Source organism: Spinacia oleracea, chromosome 2 (genome assembly GCF_020520425.1).
Source record: "Spinacia oleracea cultivar Varoflay chromosome 2, BTI_SOV_V1, whole genome shotgun sequence".
Classification (NCBI taxonomy): domain Eukaryota; kingdom Viridiplantae; phylum Streptophyta; class Magnoliopsida; order Caryophyllales; family Amaranthaceae; genus Spinacia; species Spinacia oleracea.
Genome location: NC_079488.1, coordinates 101,086,875 through 101,114,764, shown reverse-complemented (window position 1 = coordinate 101,114,764; position 27,890 = coordinate 101,086,875). Strand labels below are relative to the sequence as shown.

The 27,890-nt window shown below is 34.3% G+C and overlaps 5 protein-coding genes across 10 annotated transcripts; 4 read left to right on the top strand and 1 right to left on the bottom strand.

Moving 5' to 3' along the window:
• Positions 1–82: 82 nt before the first annotated feature.
• LOC110803148 (SPX domain-containing protein 3) lies at positions 83–4,284 on the top strand. Its single transcript, XM_022008630.2, has 3 exons — positions 83–757; positions 3,341–3,506; positions 3,673–4,284. The coding sequence occupies exons 1-3, from the start codon at positions 482–484 to the stop codon at positions 4,044–4,046; spliced, it is 816 nt and encodes a 271-aa protein (XP_021864322.2). The 5' UTR covers positions 83–481; the 3' UTR covers positions 4,047–4,284.
• Positions 4,285–5,996: 1,712 nt separating this feature from the next.
• On the top strand, positions 5,997–8,886 carry LOC110803130 (uncharacterized). The gene is made up of 2 exons (XM_022008610.2): positions 5,997–6,212; positions 7,571–8,886. The coding sequence occupies exon 2, from the start codon at positions 7,615–7,617 to the stop codon at positions 8,596–8,598; it is 984 nt and encodes a 327-aa protein (XP_021864302.1). The 5' UTR covers positions 5,997–6,212; positions 7,571–7,614; the 3' UTR covers positions 8,599–8,886.
• Positions 8,887–12,257: 3,371 nt separating this feature from the next.
• LOC110803131 (vesicle-associated protein 1-2-like) lies at positions 12,258–15,827 on the top strand. The gene is made up of 8 exons (XM_056837510.1): positions 12,258–12,496; positions 12,593–12,663; positions 12,754–12,835; positions 13,134–13,249; positions 14,134–14,277; positions 14,369–14,410; positions 14,821–14,898; positions 15,307–15,827. Exons 1-8 carry the CDS (start codon positions 12,445–12,447, stop codon positions 15,415–15,417), a joined length of 696 nt encoding a protein of 231 aa, XP_056693488.1. The 5' UTR covers positions 12,258–12,444; the 3' UTR covers positions 15,418–15,827.
• On the bottom strand, positions 15,591–20,338 carry LOC110803129 (uncharacterized). Of its 6 annotated transcripts, none has more exons than XM_056837508.1 (7): positions 19,847–20,336; positions 17,216–17,311; positions 16,789–16,902; positions 16,639–16,702; positions 16,140–16,264; positions 15,940–16,016; positions 15,591–15,832 (listed from the first exon to the last, which is right to left on the bottom strand). In XM_056837508.1, exons 1-6 carry the CDS (start codon positions 20,213–20,215, stop codon positions 15,948–15,950), a joined length of 837 nt encoding a protein of 278 aa, XP_056693486.1. In that variant the 5' UTR covers positions 20,216–20,336; the 3' UTR covers positions 15,591–15,832; positions 15,940–15,947. The 6 variants fall into 6 exon arrangements, 4 of the variants coding, with proteins under 4 accessions (XP_056693486.1, XP_021864300.1, XP_056693487.1 ...); XM_022008608.2 differs by having other exon boundaries at positions 16,639–16,699; positions 19,847–20,335; XM_056837509.1 differs by lacking the exon at positions 19,847–20,336 and adding an exon at positions 17,800–18,181.
• A 5,321-nt stretch (positions 20,339–25,659) lies between these two features.
• On the top strand, positions 25,660–26,733 carry LOC110803113 (uncharacterized). The gene is made up of 2 exons (XM_022008579.2): positions 25,660–25,965; positions 26,286–26,733. Exons 1-2 carry the CDS (start codon positions 25,819–25,821, stop codon positions 26,619–26,621), a joined length of 483 nt encoding a protein of 160 aa, XP_021864271.1. The 5' UTR covers positions 25,660–25,818; the 3' UTR covers positions 26,622–26,733.
• Positions 26,734–27,890: the final 1,157 nt, after the last annotated feature.

Here is a 27,890-nt window from a genome sequence, read left to right as displayed (position 1 = left end):
GGTTGTCTCAAACCAAAGATGGAAATTTCAAAATATACCAAATAGATGCTCTTATATAGTCTAAAATACCAAAAAACTTCACCAAAAATCCTCTTTTCACTTAGTCACATGGCATGCCAATTGACTAGCTAAGTCATTTCCATGCTTTCTCGTTGAATATTGACCCACTTTGGCAAGAGTTTAGACATGTTAAAACAATGTCATTTCTAATAATTATGGGGTAATTAACGGAATATGCCGTCAAATTCCTATTTTCTAACGGCGCTTTTTACTGTCTTATTTTTTTTTTTTTGGTTATTTATGTTACTCTTATTGTCACTTAATTACTCCGTACTACAATAAGGATATGCTGTTTAATATTCTTTCATTTATTACTAATTCCACCCTTTTTCTTCGTTATAAAGCTCACTATTTTCCCATTTCCAATACTAGTGATCTATCAACATTCAAGGAAATTAATTAATTTTCATAGAAATTAAAAATGAAGTTTGGGAAGCGTTTGAAACAACAAATTCAAGAGACATTGCCGGAATGGAGGGACAATTTTTTGTCATACAAGGAGTTGAAGAAGCTTGTACGGCTCATCTCCACCACGCCAATGCTACCGCCACCGCCACCGCCACCGCCACCGCCCCAAGATTTGTTACCGGAGTATGGCAAGCACGAGTCTGAATTTGTCTTCCTCTTAAATAACCAGATTGATAAATTCAACACTTTTTTCATGGAGAAGGAAGAAGATTTTATTATTAGGCATAAGGTATGTATAAATGCAACTTATATAGTAGCCTCTTTTTCGATCTTTTGGTTTGTATTTCAATTATTAAAATACTCCCTCCGTCTCTTTTTGTTTTTTACGTTTTACTTTTTTGGTATTTCAAAATGTTCTTTACATTTCCTTTTATATTATCACATAAGTGATTTATTATTCTATCAAAATTTGTGTCCAATTATTATTTTAACCAATTAAATTCATTGGGACATTAATTTTTTCACACTTTTCCATTAGGACATTAAATTTATCTCATTTTCCAATATCACATTTTTGATAAAAAGTGAAAACATTATAAATAAACGTAATTTATCTTGTTTAAATAAAAAATTTGAGGAATCTCGATGCAAATTAATTAATCGTTAAAACACGTGAAAAATATCAAACATAAAAAACAAAAAGAGACGGAGGGAGTAGCTATTTCCCACTTTAATTTCCGTACGTCATATTTTGGTTGGCAAAGGATCCCTCAAAACTATTATGCACTACCACTACAACAGATTTATGCGTAGGGAGTATATATAACTTTATAAAAGAGAACGTGACATATAATATCTATAGTAGATAACTAGGTAAGTACATATATGAAATCAATATGAAATATATCTATAGTACTCCCTCCGTTTCTTATTGTTGTATCCGTTTCCATTTTAAGCGTTTCATATTGTTGTATCCATTTTGAATCTATTCTATTTTTGGACATATATTTTATCCTAAAATACCCTTACATTTCTATCTAATTACCAAAATACCTAAAGATTCTACCCATATTCCCACCTAATTTTCCCCACCCATAATATTTAATTTTTTTCCCTTCTCCATATACCCACTCTCTCACCTCCTTTATCACCCATCATTATCACTCCTCTCTCTTACCTTATTTCTTTATTATTTTCCTACTCCTTTATTTATTATAATCTCTTACACTCAATCATTACACTTATACCCATACAAATCAATATTCCAATTTTCTTAAAAACCACACCAGATTCCAAATGGATACATCAAAAAGAAATGGAGGGAGTAGATAACTGTGGTTAATAGTAAAATGAATTGTACTAAGATAATTTTACTCAACTCATTCCCACTTCTTTAGGTGTACGGACTTACAGAGTACATAAATTGATATTAGATCTTAGATATCACTCAAAAGATTAAAGAGAATGTTTAGTTTAATTTAATTTCATAATGCTTGAAAATGAAGAAGTTAATTACCTGAAAAATTAGTCATAAAACGAGTTTAGTTGGTGGTCACAAAAGGGTCAGAATACTCCCAAAAAAAAGGATATGCCTTATGCACTGTTCTCTTAGAGAAGTAATTGGCAATAGAATATGCTGGCAGTCTGGCACTACCTTGCTTGAATTCTTACGTACTCCGTAATTATTACTTCAAACGTATAATTATAGGATAATGCTATACAAGGTATTCGTATATAGATATATCAACTTCACCCGCATGACCTAAATATACTTTATAAATAACGATTGATTGATGACCCCACGCTTAATTGAAACGCCTAGCTAGAGACCTTCATAATGATAATTTGACACTCCCTTGTTTCAACGGTTCAACCTACTTGTTAAAATGTCATTTATCGTGTATTTTGCCTGCTTTCTTCTAATTATATATGTAGACGAAGTAAGAAAAAATATTATCATTTGGACGGAATATTAGTTACTTTTGGAAAATTGGAAATGTGTTCTAAAGGACGAGTATTGCAAATAGTGAGCCTATTGATCCCATACCCTAAAAAATAAATGTTGGTTTTCTAAAGAAAATGTATACACTTAAGTGTCTCTTGACTGTGGTTAGAGCTTCCCTCCCGGTTCCAGGTGATCCTGGGATCGATTCTCATCCCCGCCATTCTTGGCTCATTTGCACCAAAAAAAAAAAATGTCTCTTGACTGTTCAAATTATTTAATCATTTGGTAATACCACTTTGGTACTTTCTAATGGCCTCTTGGAATATGTTTAGCACTATGTTATTCACTAATATTATGGCTTTTCGTCAAGGTTAATGGCCTTTTTATTATTAATCATATACCCTTCAATAAAGGGCGTAAAAAACTGACCCGTTCCAACTTATTTTTGACAAAAAAATCCAAGTGACCTGAAAAAAAATATTCACATTCAATCCTCGATCATAAGCACAATGATCTCGTACAATTACATTATCCGATTATACCCGAATTGATTATATCCGATCTGTAACCGACCGATGATCCGATTTGACACCCTTCAACTTCATGTCCAAGTTTACTCCATAAAGTCATTTTATACAATTACTACGCATGTCGCAAAATATCACCGGCCTTGGTCGTACGTATCATACATACAGTGGCAGACTTTTTCGCAGTGTAATTTTAAAATTTGGCAGTGTAATTTTAGTTCAGTCCCTTAAACTTTGAGTATAATCGTATAGAAGTATATTTTACACTATATTGCTTAATTTTTTTACTGGCTATTCTTCATAAACTGTTCAACATCCGTCCATACTCACACTGTCACACATGATGAGCTTTATGTATAGTAATCACTAATTTGATGTGGTTTGTTGAATGAAAATGCAGGAAATACAACAGAGGATTCAGAGAGTTCAAAAGACATGGGGGCCAAATGGAAGTCATCCTTCAGAAATATGTTACAAAGAAGAAATAAGTATGATTAGAAAAGACATTGTCAATTTCCATGGTGAAATGGTGCTTCTTATCAACTACAGCAACATCAACTACACTGGTACGTATATTCTCTCTCTTCCGATCCCTTAATTAATTACTACTACTACTACTACTACTACTACTTAAATTAGTATGTTAATTAATGTAGAATCATATTCTAATTAGACTATTAATTAGAAGTAAAGTTTGTTAATTAATTGGTTTGCCTTTTCTTTGTTCCAAAGGGTTAGCGAAGATCCTAAAGAAGTACGACAAAAGAACAGGCAGTTTGTTACGATTGCCATTCATACAAAAGGTCCTTGAACAACCATTCTTTACGACAGATCTCATATCGAAACTAATTAAGGAATTGGAGGCTACAATAGACGCGATGTTTCCTTCTGGAGTCGATCATGAAGAACAACATGATACTACTATGACTATGAGAAAGAGAGCAACAAATTGCGAAATGATTGTTTTGGGTGAAGGCATTTTTAGAAATACAGTAGCAGCATTATTAACAATGCAAGAGATTAGGAGAGGAAGTTCTACTTATAATCATTTCTCTTTGCCTCCTCTTAATTTGCCTGACGTTGAACTTGTACAACCCATCCTTTAATTATTAACCTTAGCTTCTTCCAAATACCAATTCTCTAATAAATTATTATATATACCACTTCATTTGTGTTGATCATGTATTATCATGGTTCATTATGTGATCAAAATGTTTGTAGAACCTTAACTAGGGTAAGTAGATTGTGACAGGAGAAATGGATGAAAAGAAATGGAGGAGATACTAATACTGCATTGATGGCAATTTCACCTTTCTAGAATGGTATTATTTGATGAAATTTTTATTTTTGTCAGATTTTATTTCATTTTTTGATTTAAGGTTGTACTCCGTGATTTAGGGTCCGTTTGATATCATTTTTGGTTTCAGTTTTACTTTTTTTATTAAATTAAAAATCAAAATATGAAACCACAAAAACTGGTTTCTATATTTTTTTTATTGACTTTTTGACTTTTTATTCAAATTTGGGTTGGTAAATGACTTTTCCAAACAATTGAAAATATGGCTTAAGCCAAAAATTTGGCTTTTACGTTACATTTAAAGGAAAATTTCATTATAATAATCTAATATTTGAGCGATTTTCCTTTAATAATCCAACATTTTGATTATTATCTAATAATCCCACCTTTATACCCATTCTCTTTTATTGCATCGAACAACGTAAAACAGATAAAACAAGTCATACGTCCATATGGCACGCTGCTATTAGTTCATTATAATTATTTTAAAAAAATCCTTTTAATTTTTTCCCTTTTTTTAATTTTTTTTCTTTTAATTGTTGAATTTAGGAATGAAAGAGGGTCCATAATTTTTTTCTTTTGTTAATCAAGGTGAGAGGGTGTAACCTTGTTAGCCGGTAACCGGTCATTTGGGTGCAATAAAAACGAATGAGGCATAAAGGTTGGATTATTGGATAATAATCGATAAGTTGGATTATTAAAAGTAAATGACCCAAAGATTGGATTATTAGAATTGATTTTTTTTTTTTTTATTAGGCAAAAAAATACAGACACAACCTGAAATCATCTTTTTAGATGAATACAAAGACCCCGAGACTCCAAAGATTAAAGAGTACAATGGATTGAACACGAACCCTAGCCTCACTCAAACCCCAACCCCATTTTCAAGTAAATTGATGAATAAATTATAAAGGAGGACGATTAACCGAAAGTTAGAATATATAACTCTATAATCTCTCAAGCCCATATTCACTAATGTACTACCACTAAAATATTCTACAACTTCTTTTAAAAAAATCTATACTAAAACTTAAGCTAAAGAGAAATAGTACTCCGTATAAAATGAAAAAAATAAAACTTATTTACAAGATAACAATAATGACAAACTTTACAGACTTTTAGCAAAGAAACTCCCATATTCACTAACACGGAATTGAAGTTGAGCTTGTGAGTAGATTATAATGGATCTCCGACAAAGCGGCAAGGTTAACAGAGGAGAAGAGAGTGAGAAGAAATTCGACAAAGTGAAAGTGGACATACTCCGTATATAGTTAACGATTGGAATCTAGTATCGAGGACCGATTTAAGTTATTAATAGCATCCAACAGAAAAAATTATCAAACATGTAAATGGAAAGTCAATACAAACAAATTAACATTCAATCATACCATCTAACTATCCTGCAAATCAACCAATAATCGACATTCAACAACCAATTACCAAACAAGGTCATGCTCATGATCAAACAATAAACAAATGCTTAGTATTACAAATATTAGATCGTCAAAGTGCCCCTAAACATACACAAATACTAATTGCAGTTAAAAATTCAACTATACACCTGAATTTTCATGACAAATATATCATTTTTTAATTACGGGATATTTTTTTTTTTTTTTAATTTGAAATTAGGATTATCATCTAAATCTAGGTGGTAGTATCTGGTCCAAAAAAATTATCTAAATTAAGCTTTTCATACAACATTATTTAGTGAAAATTTCTAAAATGGTTTATACTTATAAACCTTAACCTAAGTTGAAAATGCTGTACAAATACACTCCACAAAGATAATTTTGCGCACCCAAGAAACAAAGACAAGTTACAGAGCAACGCAACAACCTAGCCAGATTGCCAATAATCTTAATTCATCATCGCCTTCATTTCGTCAAAGGCTCTCAGCGTAATGGGTTGAGATTATTCTGGGTTTTTTCAATTGAAAACGTGAACGGCTTCAATTTTCACCCAGTTATTCTGGGTAAGTCCCCTCTTATTTCGCAAAAATGTGATTTATTTTGATAATTTTTATATGGGTTTTCTTGGAATAATTGTAATTGAATAATTTGTGGTCTTGCAACTAATTGTATGTTTAAGTTCTTTCAGAATTTTAGTGTATTGAAAATTAAAGTGTGTTTAATTTCAAATGGGTTTAAAATCACAACAAACTATTTTTTGATGAATTCCCCATTTTGTATGTACTCTAATCAGTAATTAGGCTTGAATTAAGGGGAAAAGGGGACTTCTTTGGAGAAATTTTATTAAAGATGAATTCCCCATTTTGGGTTTGAATGCATATGAAGCTTTGCTAATCACTGAAGCAGCAAGAAGTGCACATCTTAACATTTTAGATTGGGTATGAAGCACCAGGTAGACAGCTTCTAGGGATCAGAATTCAGAAGTGATGACCAGCTTGGAAAAACCTATGGATGTCGATCGAGTTAAGGATTGAATTAGAATGAGCTTAAATGAGTTTGATTGATTCAACTTATAAAACTTTAGAACAATTTTTGTATTACTGTTGATAGAAGTTCTGATATTCAGATAGGTTTGCCGTTTAGAATTTGGTAACATTCTCCAAGCACTTTCCCTGAAAGTTGAGTAAAACCTTATCTAGCAGCATTGAAGTTTTAGCTCAGTAAAATGAGACAGAGAGCTCAATTTTCTTTTTCGAAGAGTTTGTCGTGGATATTTGGATATGCTGCTTTCTTGGCTTGATGTTTCAATACTAATTGGGAAATATTTTGAGAATTATCTTCAAATCGAGAGGTGAACAAGATTTAGTTTTGTGCAATTGTTTTTCCAATACCTTTGTTTTAAGAGATGAACTGAACAAGGTTCGGTTTAACGATTGCTGAAAGGAGCTTTCTACCTAAGTATTCTTTGCCAAGTCATTACCTAATGATTGTGTGTTTTATTACCTTGTTTTTTTGGGGTGAATCAAGTTGATTGCTTGGTTAAAAGGCTATTCTCAGTTACATCTAACAAAGGGTTTGGGCTTTGGAGGGGTTTTAGAATTGGAACGGGAATGTATGGGCGTGGAATGATGCCACATTGCTGTGTTTTTTAGTTTGTTTTAAAATTTATGAACTAAGACTCTGCTTGCAATTGCGTAGACTATTGTTCTTGGTCTCCATCCATTAATCTAATTGGTGTCAAAAGTTACCATTAAGCCTAATGCTGCGGCTGAGGTTGAAAATTGAATACTACAATTGTGCACTTGTATTATGCAAGTTGTATGGATCTCTTGTTGTCCCCCAAACTCCTTCTGTAAGCCGGTGTTGTATCTCATTTGTTATGGTTGACAATCTTGACATGCTTCTTTGGCATTTGTCGCAGATAAGTATTAGCACTTAAGAAGTTCTGTAGTGCTTACCGGAGTCATGTCATCATTGATTAGAACTCCAGTACCCAATGTTACTGTTGCTGGATTCCGTTATCAGAGCCAGAAACATAGGAGGTTGACCAATAATCATGTTGGATTTTCTCTTCCAAAGCTCCATTTAAATCGCCTTTCAGTTTGCTGCTCAAAGTTGACACCGTGGGAACCCACTCCACTTACGTATGCACCCACTGATGAAGCTGAACCCGAGATTTTAGAAGAAACTCCCAACTTATTTGACACCCTAAAGTTCGAGGGCACTGCAGCTACACCAGCTGCTGAATCTGAAAAATTAGCTCAAAAAACCAGCAACAAATCACAGGGGGCAGGCTTTCTGAAATGGCCATTATGGATTCTGGGTCCGGGATTCCTTCTCGTAACTGGCATGGTACCGACTTTGTGGCTACCAATATCGTCCATATTCCTCGGGCCAAACATTGCTAGCTTACTTTCCCTTGTTGGGCTAGATTGCATCTTCAATATCGGTGCAATGCTGTTCCTCCTGATGGCCCATTCTACAACTCAACCAAAAGATCCAATGGAAGCACCCCAAAGCAAGGCTCCTCTCAGTTACCGGTTCTGGAACATGTTTGCTTCAATAATAGGCTACGCTATCCCGTTGGCATTGCTGTATGGCTCACATAAGGGCCTCCTCCAACCACAGCTTGCACCCATCTCATACATGGTACTTTTAGGCCCTTACCTTCTTCTTCTGTCAGTGCAGATGTTGACAGAATTGCTGACTTGGCATTGGCAATCACCCGTATGGCTCGTAACTCCTGTTGTATATGAGGCATATCGAGTGCTGCAGCTCATGAGGGGTTTGAAGCTTAGCGCAGAGATAAGTGCACCTGCATGGATGATGCATACTATAAGGGGGTTGGTGTGTTGGTGGGTGCTCATTCTTGGTTTGCAGCTCATGAGGGTTGCTTGGTATGCTGGCTTCTCTGCTAAAACGCGTAAAGAGCAGAGATCATATCCGTGAAAACTGAAAACCACTAACACTTGCGTCCTGCTACGACAGAAATCGAGATATTCATGGTTAGTATGATGATTTTGGTAATGTAGCTAAAATCCTGCCCGGTTGTTTTGGTGCATACGAAGTACTTCGTATTATGTATGGAATGTTGCTCCTAATAATAATGCTAGTAAAGTAGTATTGTGTTGGTCAGTTGTAAACTTGTAATGCATTTCCTAGTGCAAGTGAACAACTTAAGATGAGCGACTTACATTAAAATCTTTTGATGAAAATACCAGTGGCTTATCTCCCAAATGGTTACTTTATGATGATTTAGGCAACTTATCAAAGTCTTTTCATGTATTTATTACTATGTCTCGTGTGAAAAGAGCCGGTAATACGGTAACCCCTCTAGTACCCTCCTACCGCAAATTTGATGGTGCAGGCGTGTGCACCGTGCTCTAGGTGCACCGGAAACAAAACGACATAAAAAACACATAAAACGCGCGTGTTTCATTAAATCCCGGGAACAAAAGAACATTTTTCTTGAACAAAAGAACAATACCCTAGAACAAAAGAACATTAAAGGCTCTGTTCTTTTCAGCTCTGTATTTCACGTTTTTATTCGATTTGCTTTCTTCTTGCGATATATATTCTTCTAGATTTTATGTTTGAACTCAAATTGTGAAGAGGAGAGAGAAAGTATGAACTAGGTTTTCTAAAATGGTTCCTAGAGAGAGAAAGTAGTGAAAATTCCCAAAAATTCGTTGATTTTTCTGCTTCAATATCAAATTAAATCGATTCTTCTTCTTCAAATCTGAATTCTGCAGCTGATAATCAGATTTTGGGAGGTAAATTTTCAATTTTGAAATAATAAATTCTAGGTTTTGATGATTTTGATTTTGTAATAATCGTGTGTTTGATGATTTTGATTATTTTGATTATTTTTTTTTTGTAATAATCGAGTTTTGATGGTTTTGATGATTTTAATGAATCAAATTATGTAACAACACGCTTATTTCGTTGAAATCGCTGATTTTGAAGATTTAGACTATGTACTTACGATTTTTTTTCCAGAAAAGAACAGTTTTACGTATTAAAAGAACATATGCTCGTATTAAAAGAACAATTTCTTTATGCTCGTATTAAAATAACAGTTTCATTATAATAGAAAAATAGACCATTTGCGTTTCATAATTTGTTCATTCATTCTATTGTGTTCTTCTTTTTTATTATTTTCAATTTCATTTGCGTTTCATAACTTGTTCTTTTTATTTTATTATGTTAATTTTCTTCTTACTTTTTATTTATCCTTTGTTCTTTTGGTTGCGTTCTTTTTCTTGGTTTTATACATGTTAACCTATTATTTTTTCAGATATTATGAATAATGTGCTTGATAATTCATAACAGAATGATGAAAATGATGATTCTGAATCATATATTATTGTTGGACAAGGTACTTGACTTGTTCTTTTAGTCTCTCTATTTGTTCTTTTAGTCTTTTCATTTGTTCTTTTTATAATATTCTGTTAAAAGAACAAAATAAAAACACGTGCATAGTTCTCATTATGCACTCTTTAAATATTTTTCCTTTCTCCTTCTCTGTTATTCTTTGATTCTACTTCCTATTTTTTCATTTTCTATTTTTCAGCAACTATATATATAATAATTGTACTTATGAATCATAACCATTAGTCATTTTATAAATACATTTTAGAGAGAGAAAGATGAGAGGATTTATATTCTCTCAACATAAGAGAGATTTTTTGAGAGAGAAAGAGTGAGATGGAGAGTGAAAGAGTAAAAAATATATTTTCTCCTTATTCTCTCTCTAAAATTTCTTCTGAATGTTTCTCCTTTGTTGAAAAATGAGTGAATTAAGAAAAACACTAGTTCAATTTGGCTGGTTTTCGAAGCAAGAGAATATCTAGAGAGCGTGATATTTTCCGAGAATTGAGATCAGTTTTTGAAGATTTATTAAAAGATATTGATGCTCCTGATAAATGTTGATCGAGTGTTTAACGTACGTTTCCTTGTTCTTTCCTCTAATGTTCTTTTCAAATTGTAATGTTCTTTTCACAACTTTACTTTTACTGTGGCATCACCATAGTTTGTTCTTTTAAATCAACATAGTTTGTTCTTTTATATCAACGTACATAGATTGTTAAAAAAAGAACATATAATGGTTTGAAAAGAACACATAACACTTAAAAAAGAACTTAGTCTGATTCGTGGTAAAAGAACAAAAGTACTTTTTTTTAAAATATAGATTTAGTTTTTTAAGTGCATCAAAAAATAGTCGTTTCGTCTTTTTTTAATTAGAACATAAAATCGTCTGAATAGAACAAATAACACTTAATAAAAGAACATAGATCTGATGCGTTGGATAAGAACAAAAATACATTTAAATAAAAATATAGATCTAGTTTTAAGTGCATCAAAATATCGTCGTTTTTGTCTTTTTAATTAGAACACTAAGTGGTTTGAAAAGAACAAATACAACTAATAAAAGAACATAGATTTGTTGTTCTTTTCGTCCCTTTTATTCTGTTCTTTTGTTTGATAAGGAAAAAGAAAATGTTGTTCTTTTTCATGTGTTTTGTTCTCTTGTTCTTTTTTTTGTTGTCTTTTTCTTAAATTTTTTTGAGTTTTTGTTATTTTATTTTTCTTTTGATTTTGTTCTTTGTGTTTTCCAAAAAAGTTGTTGTTCTTTTTAAATTATTTTGTGTTTTTTTTAAACTTTTTTACTGTTTTTTAATTTTTTATAATATTATCGATAATATGTTTTTTTTTTGTTTTTCTGTTGCATTTTTCATATGATGTTCTTTTTGTAAAATAGTTGTTCTTTTTATAGTGTATCAGGAGAGAGAATATGTTATTTTCAATTTTGTACATTTTCTTTAGTTTTTTAACATTAGTGTTCTTTTCAGCTTTTGGTTAATGTTCTTTTCGTTGACTCTATTATGTTCTTTCTGTTTAGTTTCTTATGTTCTTTTTGTATTTTTTTTGTTTTTTGCGTTTTGGTGCAGGTGCACGTAGATCTACGTGCAGGCCCCTGCACCATCCGCGCGTTGCCCTCCTACCACCTCTGTTCCACAATACATGTAATATTTCTTTTTGCACGTATTTCAACACGTTTCTATGGACATTAGTATCTCTATATGTGTAAAAGTAAAATTTATAAAAAGTTGATATTTGAAATCCTCGCATTGATACAAAATTAACAAAACTCATTTGACTATGTTTTTTGGTATATAATGGCGAAAGAAAGATTGTCAAAGTTGATTGATAAATAGTGTTCAGATGAGAAATGATGTATGTATTGCGAAACGGAGGTAGTATTACCATGCAATTAAATTTTCCATCTAAATTAATCGTATCCCATATGATGTTCCACAATGTGTTCATCCTAAACATAGACAGAGTCTAAATAATCATCATTATAAACTCTACAACCCATCTATACAAACAATTAACGTTAGTAAATGAAACCAGTCAATGCAATTAATTGCCAATTATACCAGCAGATGAAACTGAAAAGGAAAAGGAAAAGGAAAAGGAAAAGAAAAAGGAAAATGAAAATGAAAAGGCAAATAAAAAAAAATGAATAAAATATCTGGCATGATGAATGTTGATGATGTTGGAGGAGCCCACAAAGTTTGAAAGAAAGGACATAGACATAGTCGACACTCTTGACACTGTTCCACGTCTCCTCTGTCTCTCTCTCGTCTCTCCTCCCTCTTTCTCTCTCCTCTAACACTTGTAATTTCAAAACCCAATTTCTTCATATTTCACCACTTTTCATAGATCGTTTTCTAAATTCAGGTGTGAATTTCACTTTGTTTTTTCTTTTTCTGGGTAATCTCTAAGAAAATGAATTCAGGGGAATTTCTCAGCATTCAACCCCAAGAACTTCAATTCCCATGTATGTTCTCGTACTTCCTGCCTTAATTTCTTCAAGTTTCTGTTTTTTTTCAATTCAATTTTTAATTTTGTGTTCTTGAGTTTTGATTACATGCAGTTGAGTTGAACAAGCAGATCTCTTGTACCATGCAATTGACCAATCTTACTGACAGCTATGTTGCTTTTAAGGTACCCCAAATCAATTTTCAATTTTCAATTTTCAAATTTTGTTTTTTGGGTGAAATTTTGACTGGGTTTTATTTTCCCCCAAATTTGCAGGTGAAAACAACGAATCCTAAGAAGTATTCTGTACGGCCAAATACTGGGATAGTCTTGCCACATTCCAACCATGATCTCTTAGGTTCTTTTTCTTTCTATCTTGATTTTCAATGTTCTTAATTTCAGCTTAATTCTTCTGGGTTTGAGTCAATTTTTGTGATAATCAACAGGAATGATGAAATTTTGTCAATTAGGACCAGGGGCTCGGTCTGGAAATAATAGTCATATTATAAATACTAATTTAAGATGTTCAGAAAAAGTTGTCACATTTAAGTAATTTTGTACAGGAGTAATGTTTATGATTGGTTTTGCAAACTACTCTAAATAATTATTTCTCAAATATTGACTTAAGTTTTGTTGGGTTGGGGAATTAATTGTAGTGACAATGCAAGCACAAAAAGAAGCACCTGCTGACATGCAATGCAGAGACAAATTTCTTCTTCAGAGTGTGATTGCCAGCCCTGAAACTACCATTAAGGATATCACTTCTGATATGGTAATCCCTTTAACTATTGCCTTTTATCTCACTTTTTATAGCACATTTTATTTTAGTATCAAAAGAACATACCTTTTCTTTTTTTTACTATTAAATTTAAAAAGTACTCCGTATTTAATTAATTCTTTGTTTTTCTCCTTTCGAAGCACTAATCGAGCATATTGCTCATCGATTCAGCATGCCATACTGTTAGGAATAGTACGAGATAACAATCTAGACAAAACACACACAATATAAATAACGTGGTATACCCACGTCCCAACTTGTATTAGTAATCATCAAAACCGTTATTAACAATACAATCAATCAACCTCACAAGTATGTCTCTCAAAATATGGTCAAGCTCAGGATCTCAAGCATATCAATCATAATGGTATATAAATCTCTATTTATATACCCCAACTTCCTAACCTAGTGCCTCTAGAATTAGGAAACACAACATTAACAAAGATAACAATAATATAATTTCCTAATTAATATCTAAGTAAACTGGGAATTATCTTCTTAGAATCCTTGCTTGCCCACTAATTTTGATATTGGGAGACCTCCTTGCTGCCCAAGTAAATTGTTGCCTAATTACATTACTTTTCCTTGTAGTCATACGTAGTATATTAGGCAACAACAAAACTCACTGGCAATCTTTATCTCACGGCCCACTGCATTGATCCACTTTGACCCATTCGGGTCCGTGCGTACCATATTGGGTTTAAACATAACACATACTTTGCTTTAGACTAGCCTGAGCGATAATGCTTAATCAGTCAAATCTTGATTCATCAAACACCCAACGTGGTGGACGGAAATTCAATTTTAGGATTCATGTAGTGTAATGTGCTGTTGATGAAATGTGAAAATTTCACTTTTTATCATGTTTCCTTTGATAGTTTAACAAGGAATCTGGGAATCTTGTTGATGAGTGGAAATTGAAAGTCTCTTACGTTTCACCACCACAACCACCATCAGCTGTACACGAAGGATCAGATGAAGGTTCTGTGTCAGACAATGGGCACATGGATACTTTTTCAGCTGTGAGTACATCCATAGCTATTTCTTTATGCTTTCTTAAGCAGTTTCTCCAAAACTTTTCAAGTTATAAACGAGTTATGACTTTATTTGCAGGCTGCAATAACCCATGTTGAGCCGGAAGATGATTCACGTCAGGTGATTTTTTTACCCTTCAAAGTTTTAACATTGAGTCAGATAGTAGATGCTTACAAATTACGAGTGTCTGATCATCAATGTTATCAATGTTGTACAGAGTATATGGTTTTAAGCTTTTGGTTTGAATACAATCAACCTTTGTTAGAAGTAATCATTTGATGGATGATTTCCTTGTAAATTTTTGAATTTCGGACTCAAGTTAGCAGAAGCGAATATCATGTGATAGAATACGTGATTTCTTTGACTGTGGTAGCTGGTAGGTATCTATATTCACACAACAAAATCATGAAGTATATGATGTGGGTCACCAACCAAACTCACCACTGAATTTGTTTATTGTTTTGAACGAACCAGGAATGTCTCTGATTCCTATAATCGGCTACTTATTTTGATAATTTTCATATTTTCAGGTGAACGCTACTATTTCTAGGCTGTTGGAAGAGAAAAACTCTGCCATTCAACAAAATAATAAGCTGCATCAAGAAATGGTACAGTTCTGGTTCTTGCTATTTTCCTTATTGCTTCTCATCCGTCCCTTAATACTCGCCCCGTTTTCCTTATAAAGCCGTCCCTTAACACTCGTCTCGGTTATATAAATGACATACTTTTACTAATATTATATCACTTCTCTCACTTACCATGGACCCACATGTATTCCCCTTTCCTTAAAAAAAACATGGATGTTCACTAGATTAGCAAAAAGAACATAGCTATTCTGCATTTACCTTGAAAACCTTGTTTCAAAAATAAACATTAGATTCTAACTGTGAAGCGTGCTTGTTTATGAGACTCATGACAAGTAAAAATCCCAGAGCTTGGGAAGATTATTTTGACATATTGCACATTTGCTATTCATTTTATGCATCAACTTGATACTGAAAACTTAATGAATGCAGGATCATATGAGGCGCGAAATAAGTAAAAAGCGTGCTACTATCCCATTCATGTATGTCATCATTGTTGGGGTTATTGGCATAATGCTGGGATATCTTGTCAAGAGAATATAAAGTTAAAGCTATGTGGAGGCTTCAAGTTAAAGCTGCTTATTCAGTTATCATTATCACTTTAAGAAGAAGCTGACCAGGAATTTTGGTTTGATTTGTCTGATATGAGCAACTGGTCGGTGTTAGTTCACGTTCTTTAGATTTTGCATTTCAATCATATTATCATACACATCAAGTTGTACAATTAGATAAAATAGTTAAACGATGATTAACTTTGTCATTAAGCTGTGCATTTCTTTGCTATTACTACATTGTTTGCTACAAAAGCACCAAAACATGTACACTATCTTCTCTCTTTCATGTTACAACATTGTTTGCTACAAAAGCATTAAAACATGTATGATGTATCTGCTCTGAAGGAGTATCATCTCTGCATTCAATAAATACTTCTCATTGTTGTCCAGAGACTGAAACTTATCTGCATCGATCAATGAAATTCACTTTCAGCTATGCTTCTAAGAAAGTCTAGAATAAAATGCATATGAAAAACGATCGATTTTCTAATAACATGAGAAGTTTGATTACCATAACCATCAAGGATTTTCTGGTACTTGTAACATGTTGCACCGGAGAATAATGTTCCGAAAATCATCCAGAGTTAGCTGAAAGGAGGAGTGTCACAGGGATCAGAAAACAAGAAACCATGATACTCTATGCAAAATGATGTTATTTATGGTTGATGTTTAGTAAACAAAAGGATAACTAAGACCACGAGTGGAACTGACCTTTCCATCCCTATCACTGTCAAAACAGCGAATCATATCAGCCAACTCCTTGTCAGTCCAGCTAAAATCATGAGAAGCAGCCATTTTTTGCAAGTCTCTTAAGGTTATGCTCCCTTTCCCGGCCTCTGCAATCGTAAATCATCGTAGCACCAGTAAGAGGTTACCCATATTGAAATGGCTTTTAATTTCAAAGTGTAGTTGCAAAGCTAATATTGAGATTTTGCCAAGGGTAATGAAGATGCATCAGTCAAGTTGTATTGTTGTTAGATGCTTTACAACAGTATAAATATCATCTCACCCATGGACAGTTGGAAAAAAGGCACACTATCAGTATAAAATTGTAATGCCAGCAAACTGGTCAATCAATTTACCCATCCCAGCAAGATTATGGCGTTTAAAATTCATGTTTAAAAAATTGTCTTATCAACTGTAAATACCACAGATAGAAAATAGAATCCACTTGACCAGTCTAAACAAGTAGAAATTAGTAAGAAATTACCGTCAAACTGACAGAAGTTTATCACCAGGTCATCCTCAGTCATTTGCACACGACTCTTAAACTGCCGAAGTGTGAATAGAAGAGTAAAGAAGAATGGCATCACGAGTATGAGACAATAGACAATTATGGGCACAAAAACGAAAAGCTTACGGGTCTTTTCTTCTTCCTCGTATTGACTACCGGGGAGTGATTATCGCTCTGAGATAATCCAGCATGCTGCAGATCAGAGGTTTCTCCAGTATTTTTTAAAGACAGAGCTATAGCCTGCACTTGCAGGAATCACTAGAATAAAACAAGTGTTTATAACAAGAAAGTAGAATTCTTTTCAATATAACTCAACCCATGTCCCTTTCAAATTAAACTCTGCATGATCATATAAGCTCCCCTATAATCTGTGTATAAAGGTATAATCACCCCTGTAAAGTGCATTCCAGTCTTGCCCAAAACAACCAACAGTGTGATAGGTTATTTGAGTGGTCTCAGTCTTCTCACCAAGGAATTAAAAAAAACAAAAAAAAATTCCCCGAAAGACAACCACAAACCAGATAGTCAATGCTAAGAGACCTGATAAAGTTACCTGCTTCAAAGCTTCATCTTCATCCATAACATTTGTCATGTCCGGTTGCTTCTGCAAAGATTTTTGCTTATCAGATCTCAAATTTCTATTCCTTACCTGCATAGGGAAAGCAAAGTACCCGTTAGGAACAATTCATTATGTGCTTATAGTAGCAAAACTTTTGATTCACCGTATACTTCCTCACAGTTTAGTGTTTAAAACCCAGGTACCAGGGATTTTCTTTCATAGCATAGAACTACTGAATCATACAAGAAGTAAACTCAAAAGTCCAATATCTCCATGGCCATCAGAAAATACAAAAAGTTCAATATCTCCTTGACCAACGTCTCATTGATGAGCATTACACTATTCCTCATAACTGTTTTCAGTTTTGCCTTGGCTTGTTTTCATTTACATACCCCTATTGGGGGAATGGAAAAAAGCATTTAGGATAACAAGATCAAAGCACAAGGCCATATTTGGGTGGGGTGGGGTGGGGTGAGGGGAGGTGGCAATTGCATGCAAGCACAAAGTTCATATATTTCTAAACTGTTCATAAAATCCTCTACATAAACTATCATAATGTCCTAGGGTCAAGAAACCACCCCATCTTCGATCAGATCGCAACCATGAAGCAACCTGCAGATGGCTGAGGGGAAGAGCAAGCACTCCCATGATCCCATTAACTTCCCATGCATACGTGCATCAAATATTTGACCTTCCAGAATAATTGTCCATGTAAGGTGGAGGATAAATGACATTACAAGAATCCCGTATGACTGGGGACATGCCAAAAGGAACCATTGGAGGACACCAATAAGGAGGAAACTGCCTGTAATCAGGATACATAGGGACATTCGGCTGGACAGGGCCAGCTACACAGGTGGAAGCCTGCCATTGAGGACGCGGAACTTGAGTAGTAGGAGGGCGGAAAGTCTCCATAGGACGAGAACATGAGGCTTCAGGACATAATAAACTTTCGGCACCCTGCGAGATGTCAAAACAAAATGAGTAAAATATGGTGGGATCTGGGATATAAGAAATTATTTAGAGTTTTACCTGCACTTCTGATTGAAAGCAACTTCTTAATCTCGAGTACGCATCTTCTAAAGAAACAATCACTCTAGATATTTCTTTACTTTCCTCCAGGTTAAACTAAAAGCAACCACCAGAAATTAGAGAGTTCAATAAGCAGATAATGCGAAAGCAAAAAATTCCAAAAGAAGGCCTACCCCATTGAAACCCTCAGGAAAAGGCAGTCCCTCCACCACCTCCTCACGGAACTCTGGATATTTAAAATGTGATCTCCTCAGTTTGCAGTAATCAGCCTTTAGACCAGCAATATATCTCAGTGCTCTCTCACCTTGCTCACGGTTAAACTACAGGCAAGAAGCAATAAATAGAAATTGAGAATTCATATGCAAAACATCCAAAGCATAAAACTATAAAGTAATGCTTACCCCGTTAAATCCTTTAGGATAACGATTCATCAAATCCTTCACTTCCTCCTTGGGAGCCTTCGGAAACATTAAGCATATTTTCTCCCCACAATGACCCACAATCTGCAGACTGCTGTCAGGAATGAGAACTCCTGAAGCCAGCTCCACCTAGAAATAAGTTGGACCATTGAAAGTCGAACACTGATCCCGTAATGTAGGCAGGCAATCCTCAAATTTCACAAGTTTGGCACTAGCTAGCCCTTCCTTGTATAAGTATAATTTAGAGTATTGGGTGCTTATTGAGGAAACAGCCAAAGGCACAAATTAATCAAAATACAAGGTTTGTTATGAAAAAAATCTATGGGTTAAAACCGGTCTCCATAGCACACAAAAGTAGATCCAACCCTTGGGCAATGTGGCAACTGGCAACCTATTCTAAGACACCTACTGCGGCTATTTATTTAATCTACTTTCTACGCTGCTAAATATGTTAGTAATAACTATGATCCCACGCAAATTGCAACACCAGCGCATGAAGCACCCTATGTCGCCAAATAATGTTATGAAATAAGAAATCAGCAAGCTACGGTAGCTTACCCATGGAACTTGCTCCTCGAATCACCCTAGAAATTTTCTGCTAAGTGAAGGTATAATTTAATCTCTAAAACTCAGAATATCATCTAACAATTGGCCATATTCTCAATTGCCAGAAATCTGCAAGACAAGAACTCTACGTTGAACAACTGTAACCTTTTATGTTTTCCACAAATTCCCTTAGCGAATTCTTCCTTTCCCTGTCTTAGATACATTCCTTTCCATAATCCACTTTCATTTACAATGCAGGACAATATTCGCGAGAACAAGCCATGAAAAGTCGAAGCATTGTACAAGTTTATTGTCCAGAGTCTCCAGATACGTTGAACCTTATTTTCCAATAACTAACCCACATCATCCAATCCACAAAATGAAGCATCGACATTGTCAAACATCAAGGAATACATCACTATATCAGGTCCACTAATACCAACTATAGAACATTATCATTTCTATTGAACCATGAAACTCTCATTAAGGAAGTTAAAATCTATCATTTCCTTTTGTCAAAACAACAACCCTTTTGCAACAAACTAAATAAGAAATCAAATTACTCACCTAATTAGCACCAAAAACACAAATTACCCTTTAAATTGATAAAGAGGGTAAAAACATGTACCTTCTTCTTTTGTTTCTTCTTCTTCCTCTTGCCCTCCTCAAATTCATCACTGGACTCATCCAAACTACAATCACTACTATCATCTTTTGGGTTTTCGTCATCAGGCTCATATTCGCCGTCATCTTTGCCATTTTTGACACCCTTTTTGGAATTGAGCTTCGACTTTTTCTCTCCTCCTTTGTGCGATAAATTCATCAACGAATTCGCAATTTTACGCAAACCCAGAGCTTCAACTCTCGCCCTATTTTGATCAATCCTCAATTGCCTCTGTTTCTCATACTCATTCACTTCGTTTTCTGGAGTTTTCGGGTCATCGGAACTCGAATTCTCGCTACTTTCACTCTCATTGCTCACTTCCTCCTCCCCCATTTTTTGGGTTTTTGGTGTTCTAGGTTTTTTTTTTCTTCTTAGTTTCAAAGAATCCTCGCAATTTCAGAAATTTCTATTTCTTCCCTCCTGTTTTTTTTTCCGCAAACAAGACGAAAATATATTAATGGTCGAAGTCTAATATATAGCGATTCAGAAGGTGGACATTGTGCATAGCGAGCAGGATGCGCTTTAAGAACGTTTAATTAAAAGAACTTTTACTTACGTGAAAAGAACATAAATATAACCAATTGAGGTTGACATGAGTGCTTAAGGGCCTCTTGCTCCTTAACCAATGTCTCGGGTTCGAGCCTTGGGAATGGAAAAAATCTCAACTGGGAGGGATGTTGCCCATCGAGGTACCCATGCAAACTCCCGCGGGAGATTAGTCCGCTAGCGAAGACGGTGGGAACTCCTCGTAGTAGAACATAAATATATATTTTTAATAAATAGTGAAATAATATACTTGTATTATTTTTAATAACAAAAAAGTGAAATATTATATCGCATGTTCTTTTGTCGCAGTGTCATATTCTTTTGTTTATGTACATATGTTATTTTGGCTCACTGTGCACCATGATACATAGTCCACAGATTACTAAAATATGTCTTTTTATAAAAGAGGCTATTTCTCCAAAAACTTGATACCCACCTGTATACAACAAAAGCTAAACACTTACAAAAATGTACCATGATGTACCAAAATGTACCAAAATATACCAAACTGACCTATCTAGCTCTAGCTCTAGCTCTAGCTCTAGCCCTCTTAATACAACATGCTTTGAACCATCCATGCCTATCCCGGCTCCACTGCAAATGTTGCTCCACCTCAACTAATACTGCTAACTGAAGTAGACACGGTAGTTGGAATTGTGCCAAAAAGGATCTATGTAGTTCCTGCTTCTGCACCATCCGCATTTTGCGAGACCTCTTCCAAGTCAATCACTATGTGATGCCCCTTGCTATTGTTGGCGCACGAACTCCCTATGTTCACTCAATTATTCATGGCAACCTGATCTTCTTGATATGTTGAAGTAGCACACGGGGGGACATTCAAAACACCTTATGACCAACTGCCATAGTGAGAGCATATGCTGCCAAACTGTGAGCCACTTTATTGTATGTCCTTGGGGCATGCTTCACTATCAGAGACTTGAACTTTGTGATCAGAGAAGTAACATCACTCAAAATCAGAGCCAACTCATTGACGTAATTCTGATACACATATCCCAACATCTTAACCAATGATTGCGCATCCGTTTCTACCTCCAATTGTTGCACTTCCTCATACCTGCATGCACTTCCTTAGGCATCCAATCTGGCTTCCTTCCACCCATCTTTTTTGTGACTTGGTAGTGGATGTACTTAACTCGTTCATATGCATTTGCATGGTAATCATGCACAACAAGGTGATCAAACTCAGGCAACCATTTATAGGTCTTCTACACAAAAGAATAGAAAAGAAGGGATATTTTATTATGTTACAATTATGGCAAGTTGATAAATAAAAAGTGATACATTACATGATATAAAATTGAATAAACCTTGAACAGAGTGAACCAATGCTCTTTTGTATCATTGAACAGAGTGAACCAATGCTCTTTTGTATCCTTGTAAGTTGAATTCTTGATGCCATCTCTAACACAGATAGTTTTCTCCCTTCATATAATGGATCTCCAGCTGCCTTTAGAAGGTCAATAAACTTCTTAGCTTCATCATTTGGTTCTTCATCAACTGAATTACCCTCTTCATTCAACTAATGCTTTTGATTATTTCCAAGAGCATCAATAACCATATCCCGATATGGATTTAGCTGAACACGCGAGGACTCTACTAAGCTTCTCCCTTGACATATCCATTGATAGTAATTATGAACAAACCCCTTCTTGTACAAATATACTCTAACTGTTCCAGCATCATGGAAACGTCTATTATCACATAGGGGGCATGGGCATCTTATTTTGTCACCATCATTGTAGGTTGGATGCTCTTTGCAAAAATCAATGAACTCTCCAACCCCCTTGAGAAAGTCGGGCTTAAGATTGCGCGCTCCCATCAAGTCTATCATACATCCAACTAGCTCTCTTCTTTTCATGATACCAAACTCTACACATCTCACAAAAAATATGTTACTAACCAATCTCTACACATCTCACACTAATCATGTTACTAAACCTACTATATAGTCTAACTAACGCTCGATGTTTTCTAAACAAACACTCAGATAATCGTTATTATTAATTATATAAAAATCAATAATTAGAAATGATATAAAGTTCAATAATTTATTAATGATATAAAAATTAATAATTTACTTAAACACACTTATTAATTATATAAAGATCAATAATTTACTTACTAATTATATAAAGATCAATAATTACTTAAACACAACCCAATAAAAATAAAAATTAAATACAAACAATGAAATACATTTACAAATACCTAAACATGCACAAATTTATTCAATACAATTACTTACTACTCAAATTCATTCTCTAAATTATTCGTTGTTTCTCTTAAAACCAGAAGCATACAATAATTAAGCTAAATTTATAATTCATAGTTACTCTACGTTGCTACCAGCATAGCCTCAGTGATAAATTGCGCATTATCAATTATAATGCCAATAATTAAGCACTAAATTGGAGTACCAATTGAATAATCAATGTCACATGATTCAAATTCAAGAGAAACTAAAATCCATAAGAAACTCTAAATAATTTCATAATCTTAAACAATAATTAAAACTAGTACCTTTTGTAATTCTTTGTGTCATTTAGGAACATCAGTAAGAATAATAAGTCATTAATTCAACAAAATTAGAAGAGCAAAAAGAATACTTACCTTTAAAAGATCGAAGAGTTTACAGAGCCGGAGATTTACGATGAATAATTAAACTACATTTGATATAAACAACAAAGTTAGGTTTTGGAAAATTGAAGCATTATATCATGAAAAATTAAGAACAAAGGTTACCTGGGGTGGGAAATCGTCGACAGGTGGTCCGGCCCGGCTAGGTGGTCTGGTCCGGCTAGGTGGAGATTCTTCAGCCAACGCCCGCAACTGGCTGGGTGGTACCGCGGCTGCCTGGGTGGATGACGGCTTTGGTACGGTTGGGGTGGCGCGGTTGGGTGCGGCGGCGGTGAGGGTGGTTGCTTCGTCCAATTCGCTACTCCTTCTCACTCCTTCTAGCAATTTTTTTGGGGGGGGGGGGGAATGTACGAATGAGAAAATTAACGACTGCTGGTTTTTTGGAATTAATTTGTTGTACTGGTATGGCATTAATTAGTTGTACTCAATGACCGCTCGTTTTTTTTTTAAAAAAAATACCTACCGCTAAAATGGTCGGAGATATTAAATAGGCGGTTACTAAAATTTTAAATGTATTTTGGAAATAGTATGATATTTATCGACTGCCACGTAGTCGGAATACGAGGAAAAGAGGTCACTAAATTAACGATTGCTTTAAAAGCGGTGGGTAAATTTAAAAAATAACGACCGCCTCTAAATTGGTCGGTAAATTAACGACTGGTTTTTTAGCGGTCCATAAATTTTGTTTTACTGGCTACTTTTTCTAGCGGTTGGTAAATTCAGTTGGCAATTAACCGCTTCCTTGTAGTGTGTTATGATGTTAACCTTGTAATTCCCAAGAGGGAGTTACGACGGTAATGTCCCGACCGAATTAGGTAAATTCCGCTGCTTACTTCATTGAATTAGAGGTCGGGGCGTTACACATAAAGATGTTTACGGTTACTATTTGCACAAATATTAAGATAAAAGTAGAAAAGTTGGTTTAGTATGATAAAGTATATATATGGATAAAGTAAGAGAAATATGTGAAAATGTGGGTGAGCTAGTGTATGAAAAAAATTTAATAAAGTAAGAGATAGTGCATTGAAAATTGTAAATATTGTGAAATGAGAAGAATATGGTAATAAAAAATTTCATGTTCAAAAATAAAATAAAACAAAGTATAAAAAATATTATGAAACAGATTAAAACGAAAAACATAAAAATTATTTGAAACGGAGGTATTTGTTTACGTAATTTAGATTGGTAAGATTCTACTAATGGCTATAATATCATATACGGATTAGTAATTAGAAAATTGGTAAAAAAAAATTAAAAAAATCGGGACAACAGGTTACCAAACTCACCTTTTTTATTTTTTAAATTAAATTAATTCATTAATTAAAAGTCATACGCGCGACATCTACAAAAGAGATCCGAATCTATCAAATACATAACAAATAAAACCCGTTTTCTTCAAAACTACGATCATCGCACGTCGAACATCTTGTATACCCTCTAAAACATCGTTGTTTGATACAGCTTTCAACGAGGGGGTCTTTTGATCTGTTGTAGTTTTGATATTAAATTAAATCAGATTCAATTGATTGTAGACGTGGAACTGACATCTGTTGTGACACCGCACAAATCTTCACCACTGAATCAATTTCTCCTACGAAATTAAATAATATTCTTCCCTCGTACACCAGAAGTTTAAGATTCTCTAACCTAAGAAAAATTCTCCCTAAAAAGAGAAGAAAAATCATGTCTTTCAAGGGAGAACAGTTCCTCGCATAAGGAGGAAATATTATTAAAACCCTAAAAAACAAACACTACAAGAATTTGTATCTTTAACGACAACCTAATTACGACGGGTCAAAAATCCCGTCGCAAAAGTCTTTTGCGACGGGGCTAACAACCAAACAATGACGGGAATAACCGTCGCAAATATCTTTTACGACGGGATTTTCTATTAACGACGGCCCCTTTTATGACGGGTTCGCGACAGGAAATCCCGTCGTTAATCAACGATTGTTGGCCTTTAGCGACAGGATTTCCCGTCGTTAATATTACAATTTCTTATAGTGAAACAAAATTAAAGAAAAGAACAATAAAATAAAAAGATAGGGACTTTCCACCGATAAAAATCAACAGAAGCCCCTTTAAAATTTACGAATGGAAGTTAGGGTTTGAGAGAGAGAAATGAGACAGAGAACGGCGCAAGGAAAGTGTTTTGGTTACCAAACTCACCTAGTGATCCATGAAATGCCAACTCAAAAGTCTCCCACTTTAAGTTTCTACAACATAATTAATTACCTCCTAATTTAATCTCTTCGAGGTCAAAAGTGTTGTACTCCGTAGAAATTACAAGAAACAAGGAAATCAAACCCCATGCATCATTTTTGCATATTTGTGGACCAAATTAAAGACAAAACATCTATATAATAAATACTTTAATTTTAATTGGCCTCGTTAATTACAAACATTAGGACATGCCCTAAACTATACTACGGACTACTCCGTATATTTTATTTTCACTGAAACGGGAAAAAAATAAAATCTGAAATTTGGCATATTTAGTTTAAAGTTTGTAGCCTTATATATCTAAGCTAGCTTCAAAACCTTTAAGTTTCTTCTCTCTCTCTCTCTATATTTTGTGTCCTGAGTTTTAAGGGTAGGTTGATAAGTGAAGGAAACAGGAAGACAAACCCATACTATACCATGTTCTTCCTAGATATGACCTTCATTTAAAGCTTTTGATCACTATATATGTAAACACAAAAACTTGCTTTGAATCTCGGTTCTACAAAAGCATGTCAATCCTTTCCTCTTTAGTTTTGATCTCTCTTTTATGCTTAATTTCCTCAAGTACACCATCTATAGCGAGTCGACGACTCACCGGAGATATTTCCGTCACACCGGAGATACCTCGAAACACCACATTTCATGAACCCATCAAGGTTAGTGATCGGATATATAAACATGTTATGCATGTGTACATATATACTCCGTACTTTTGTTACTTGAGTTATTAAGCGGTTAATTAAAGTATGTGATCGACTATTAATTCCAGACGGATGAGGTATTCATGATTAGGGTTACTGTAAATGAAATGAAATCTTGCCAATCTAGACCCTTTTTGTGATCTAATTTCTTGCCCTAATTTTCTCATGTGATTGTACTTGGTGTATAGTTATTAAGATTAGGGATAAAAGTTGATGAAATTTAGGGTAATTTTATTGATGAAATTATAAAATTAATTGTGTTCATATTTTTACAGAACAACAGTGAGAAGGTGAAAGTGGAGAGCACAATCGACGTGAACTCGTCATCATCACAAGTGAACTTAAATGCTAAACTCAAGATGAAAAAGGAGAGAACAACGAAGCGAAAAAGCGTCGAAGATGACGATCACAAGCCGGAAAATGGTACGAAACGAGACGGAAGACAAGGTAGAGCAACGCGTGCATATGCTAAAAACTCAGGAAAAGTCGTAAAGAGTAAGTTTGGTAGAGTAGTCTCATGGCGTGTGCCTCGGTCGAAAAATGAAGTACCACAAACAGGTTTCAACTTAGATTATGCACCACCAAAAGTACACCCTCCTACCCACAACTAAACAATTTTGCAAATTTCTTTTTCTTTTTTGTTTCTAGAGAGAAAATCGGTCTATTATATACGGAATATTATGAGTACTACTGTAACAACTTGTATATTGTACTGAGAATACTTTTTTCCTTCTAAGTAATTAATCTTATTGTTAATTACAAGTGTTTGATAATTAATTTGTTACGTTGCTTCTTCTCTTCAAATTCTTCTTCATTAATTCATGTCAATCAATATATCATGCATATTGATGCATTTCTTGCACTTCATTGTTGTTCATGCGTGTAAATCGAGTTGTACTACGTAGTTGTGAATCAATGGAAATGCATTGTCATATATGTACTACATCAAATTCGATTAATGAATATGTGTCTCCTAGGAGACTGTCATATGCGTAAAACAATTGATGTCAACATTAAAAAAAGATAATTATTTTACTAGAAACTATAATTATTTGCTTAAAAATTGTAACTATTTTAGTTAAGAGTATAATTAATAATAATTAATATCATATAATTGTTTGATTAAAAAATATAACAATTTAATAAGAAGTTGGTCGATCTTACACATAATACCGTCTTATATAAATTTTTGTACTGGAGCTTGAAGAATCATGCATTTATCCGGCCATGATCTCTTATGATATGAAGCTAATTATCTGGCCATAATCTCTGATCGTATGTACTTAATTATCCTTGAAATGTTGTCATTAACTATGTTTATGTCATACAAATTGAAGTACTTCTTTTATAAGCACAAGTGTGATAACACAATGTATAACCAATACATTGGTGTATTATTGACTAGTGGTAGGTGTTATAACTTGTGACATTGAGGTCACTAGTTGCGTGCTCGATTTATCAGTGACCGCTAATTAATAATTGAGTGACTCTAAGGGAAGATGTAGCCTCGCCAAACGGCCCGCCCACAGCCCTACCCCCTCCTCCTTCTCAAGAGTTTTAATTTTTTAATGAGAATGACCCGTTTCGTTAGCATCCCAAACATACACAAAAGCCACAATCAATATAAATTCGTACAATGTACTTAATAGCTTGCCGATGATACGGATGTTCCAAGCAAAGTCATCTACAACAAATTCCAAAGATGCACTAAACTAGAGTATGACAAACTTATAAGTCAAACGACTAGATTACAAGAATAAGCTTTTAAAACCAAAGTTTATGACTAAGTTGATCATGGGTCCCCACCTAACTTACTAGGTAGGCTGTTATTTGACCAAGGTAATCCTATTATAAACCCTATGTAACGTAACTATGGTAAA

Coding starts and splice junctions, on each gene's coding strand:
- LOC110803113 (XM_022008579.2), top strand. CDS start 25,819: ATGTCAATCCTTTCCTCTTTAGTTTTGATCTCTCTTTTATGCTTAATT. Junction 25,966..26,285: donor CATTTCATGAACCCATCAAG/GTTAGTGATCGG, acceptor ATATTTTTACAG/AACAACAGTGAGAAGGTGAA.
- LOC110803129 (XM_022008607.2), bottom strand. CDS start 20,215: ATGGGGGAGGAGGAAGTGAGCAATGAGAGTGAAAGTAGCGAGAATTCG. Junction 18,574..18,654: donor ATCCTAAAGGATTTAACGGG/GTAAGCATTACT, acceptor TCTTGCCTGTAG/TTTAACCGTGAGCAAGGTGA. Junction 18,182..18,253: donor GCTTTCAATCAGAAGTGCAG/GTAAAACTCTAA, acceptor GACATCTCGCAG/GGTGCCGAAAGTTTATTATG.
- LOC110803148 (XM_022008630.2), top strand. CDS start 482: ATGAAGTTTGGGAAGCGTTTGAAACAACAAATTCAAGAGACATTGCCG. Junction 758..3,340: donor ATTTTATTATTAGGCATAAG/GTATGTATAAAT, acceptor ATGAAAATGCAG/GAAATACAACAGAGGATTCA. Junction 3,507..3,672: donor CAGCAACATCAACTACACTG/GTACGTATATTC, acceptor TTTGTTCCAAAG/GGTTAGCGAAGATCCTAAAG.
- LOC110803130 (XM_022008610.2), top strand. CDS start 7,615: ATGTCATCATTGATTAGAACTCCAGTACCCAATGTTACTGTTGCTGGA.
- LOC110803131 (XM_056837510.1), top strand. CDS start 12,445: ATGAATTCAGGGGAATTTCTCAGCATTCAACCCCAAGAACTTCAATTC. Junction 12,836..13,133: donor TTCCAACCATGATCTCTTAG/GTTCTTTTTCTT, acceptor AATTAATTGTAG/TGACAATGCAAGCACAAAAA. Junction 14,899..15,306: donor ATAAGCTGCATCAAGAAATG/GTACAGTTCTGG, acceptor TAATGAATGCAG/GATCATATGAGGCGCGAAAT.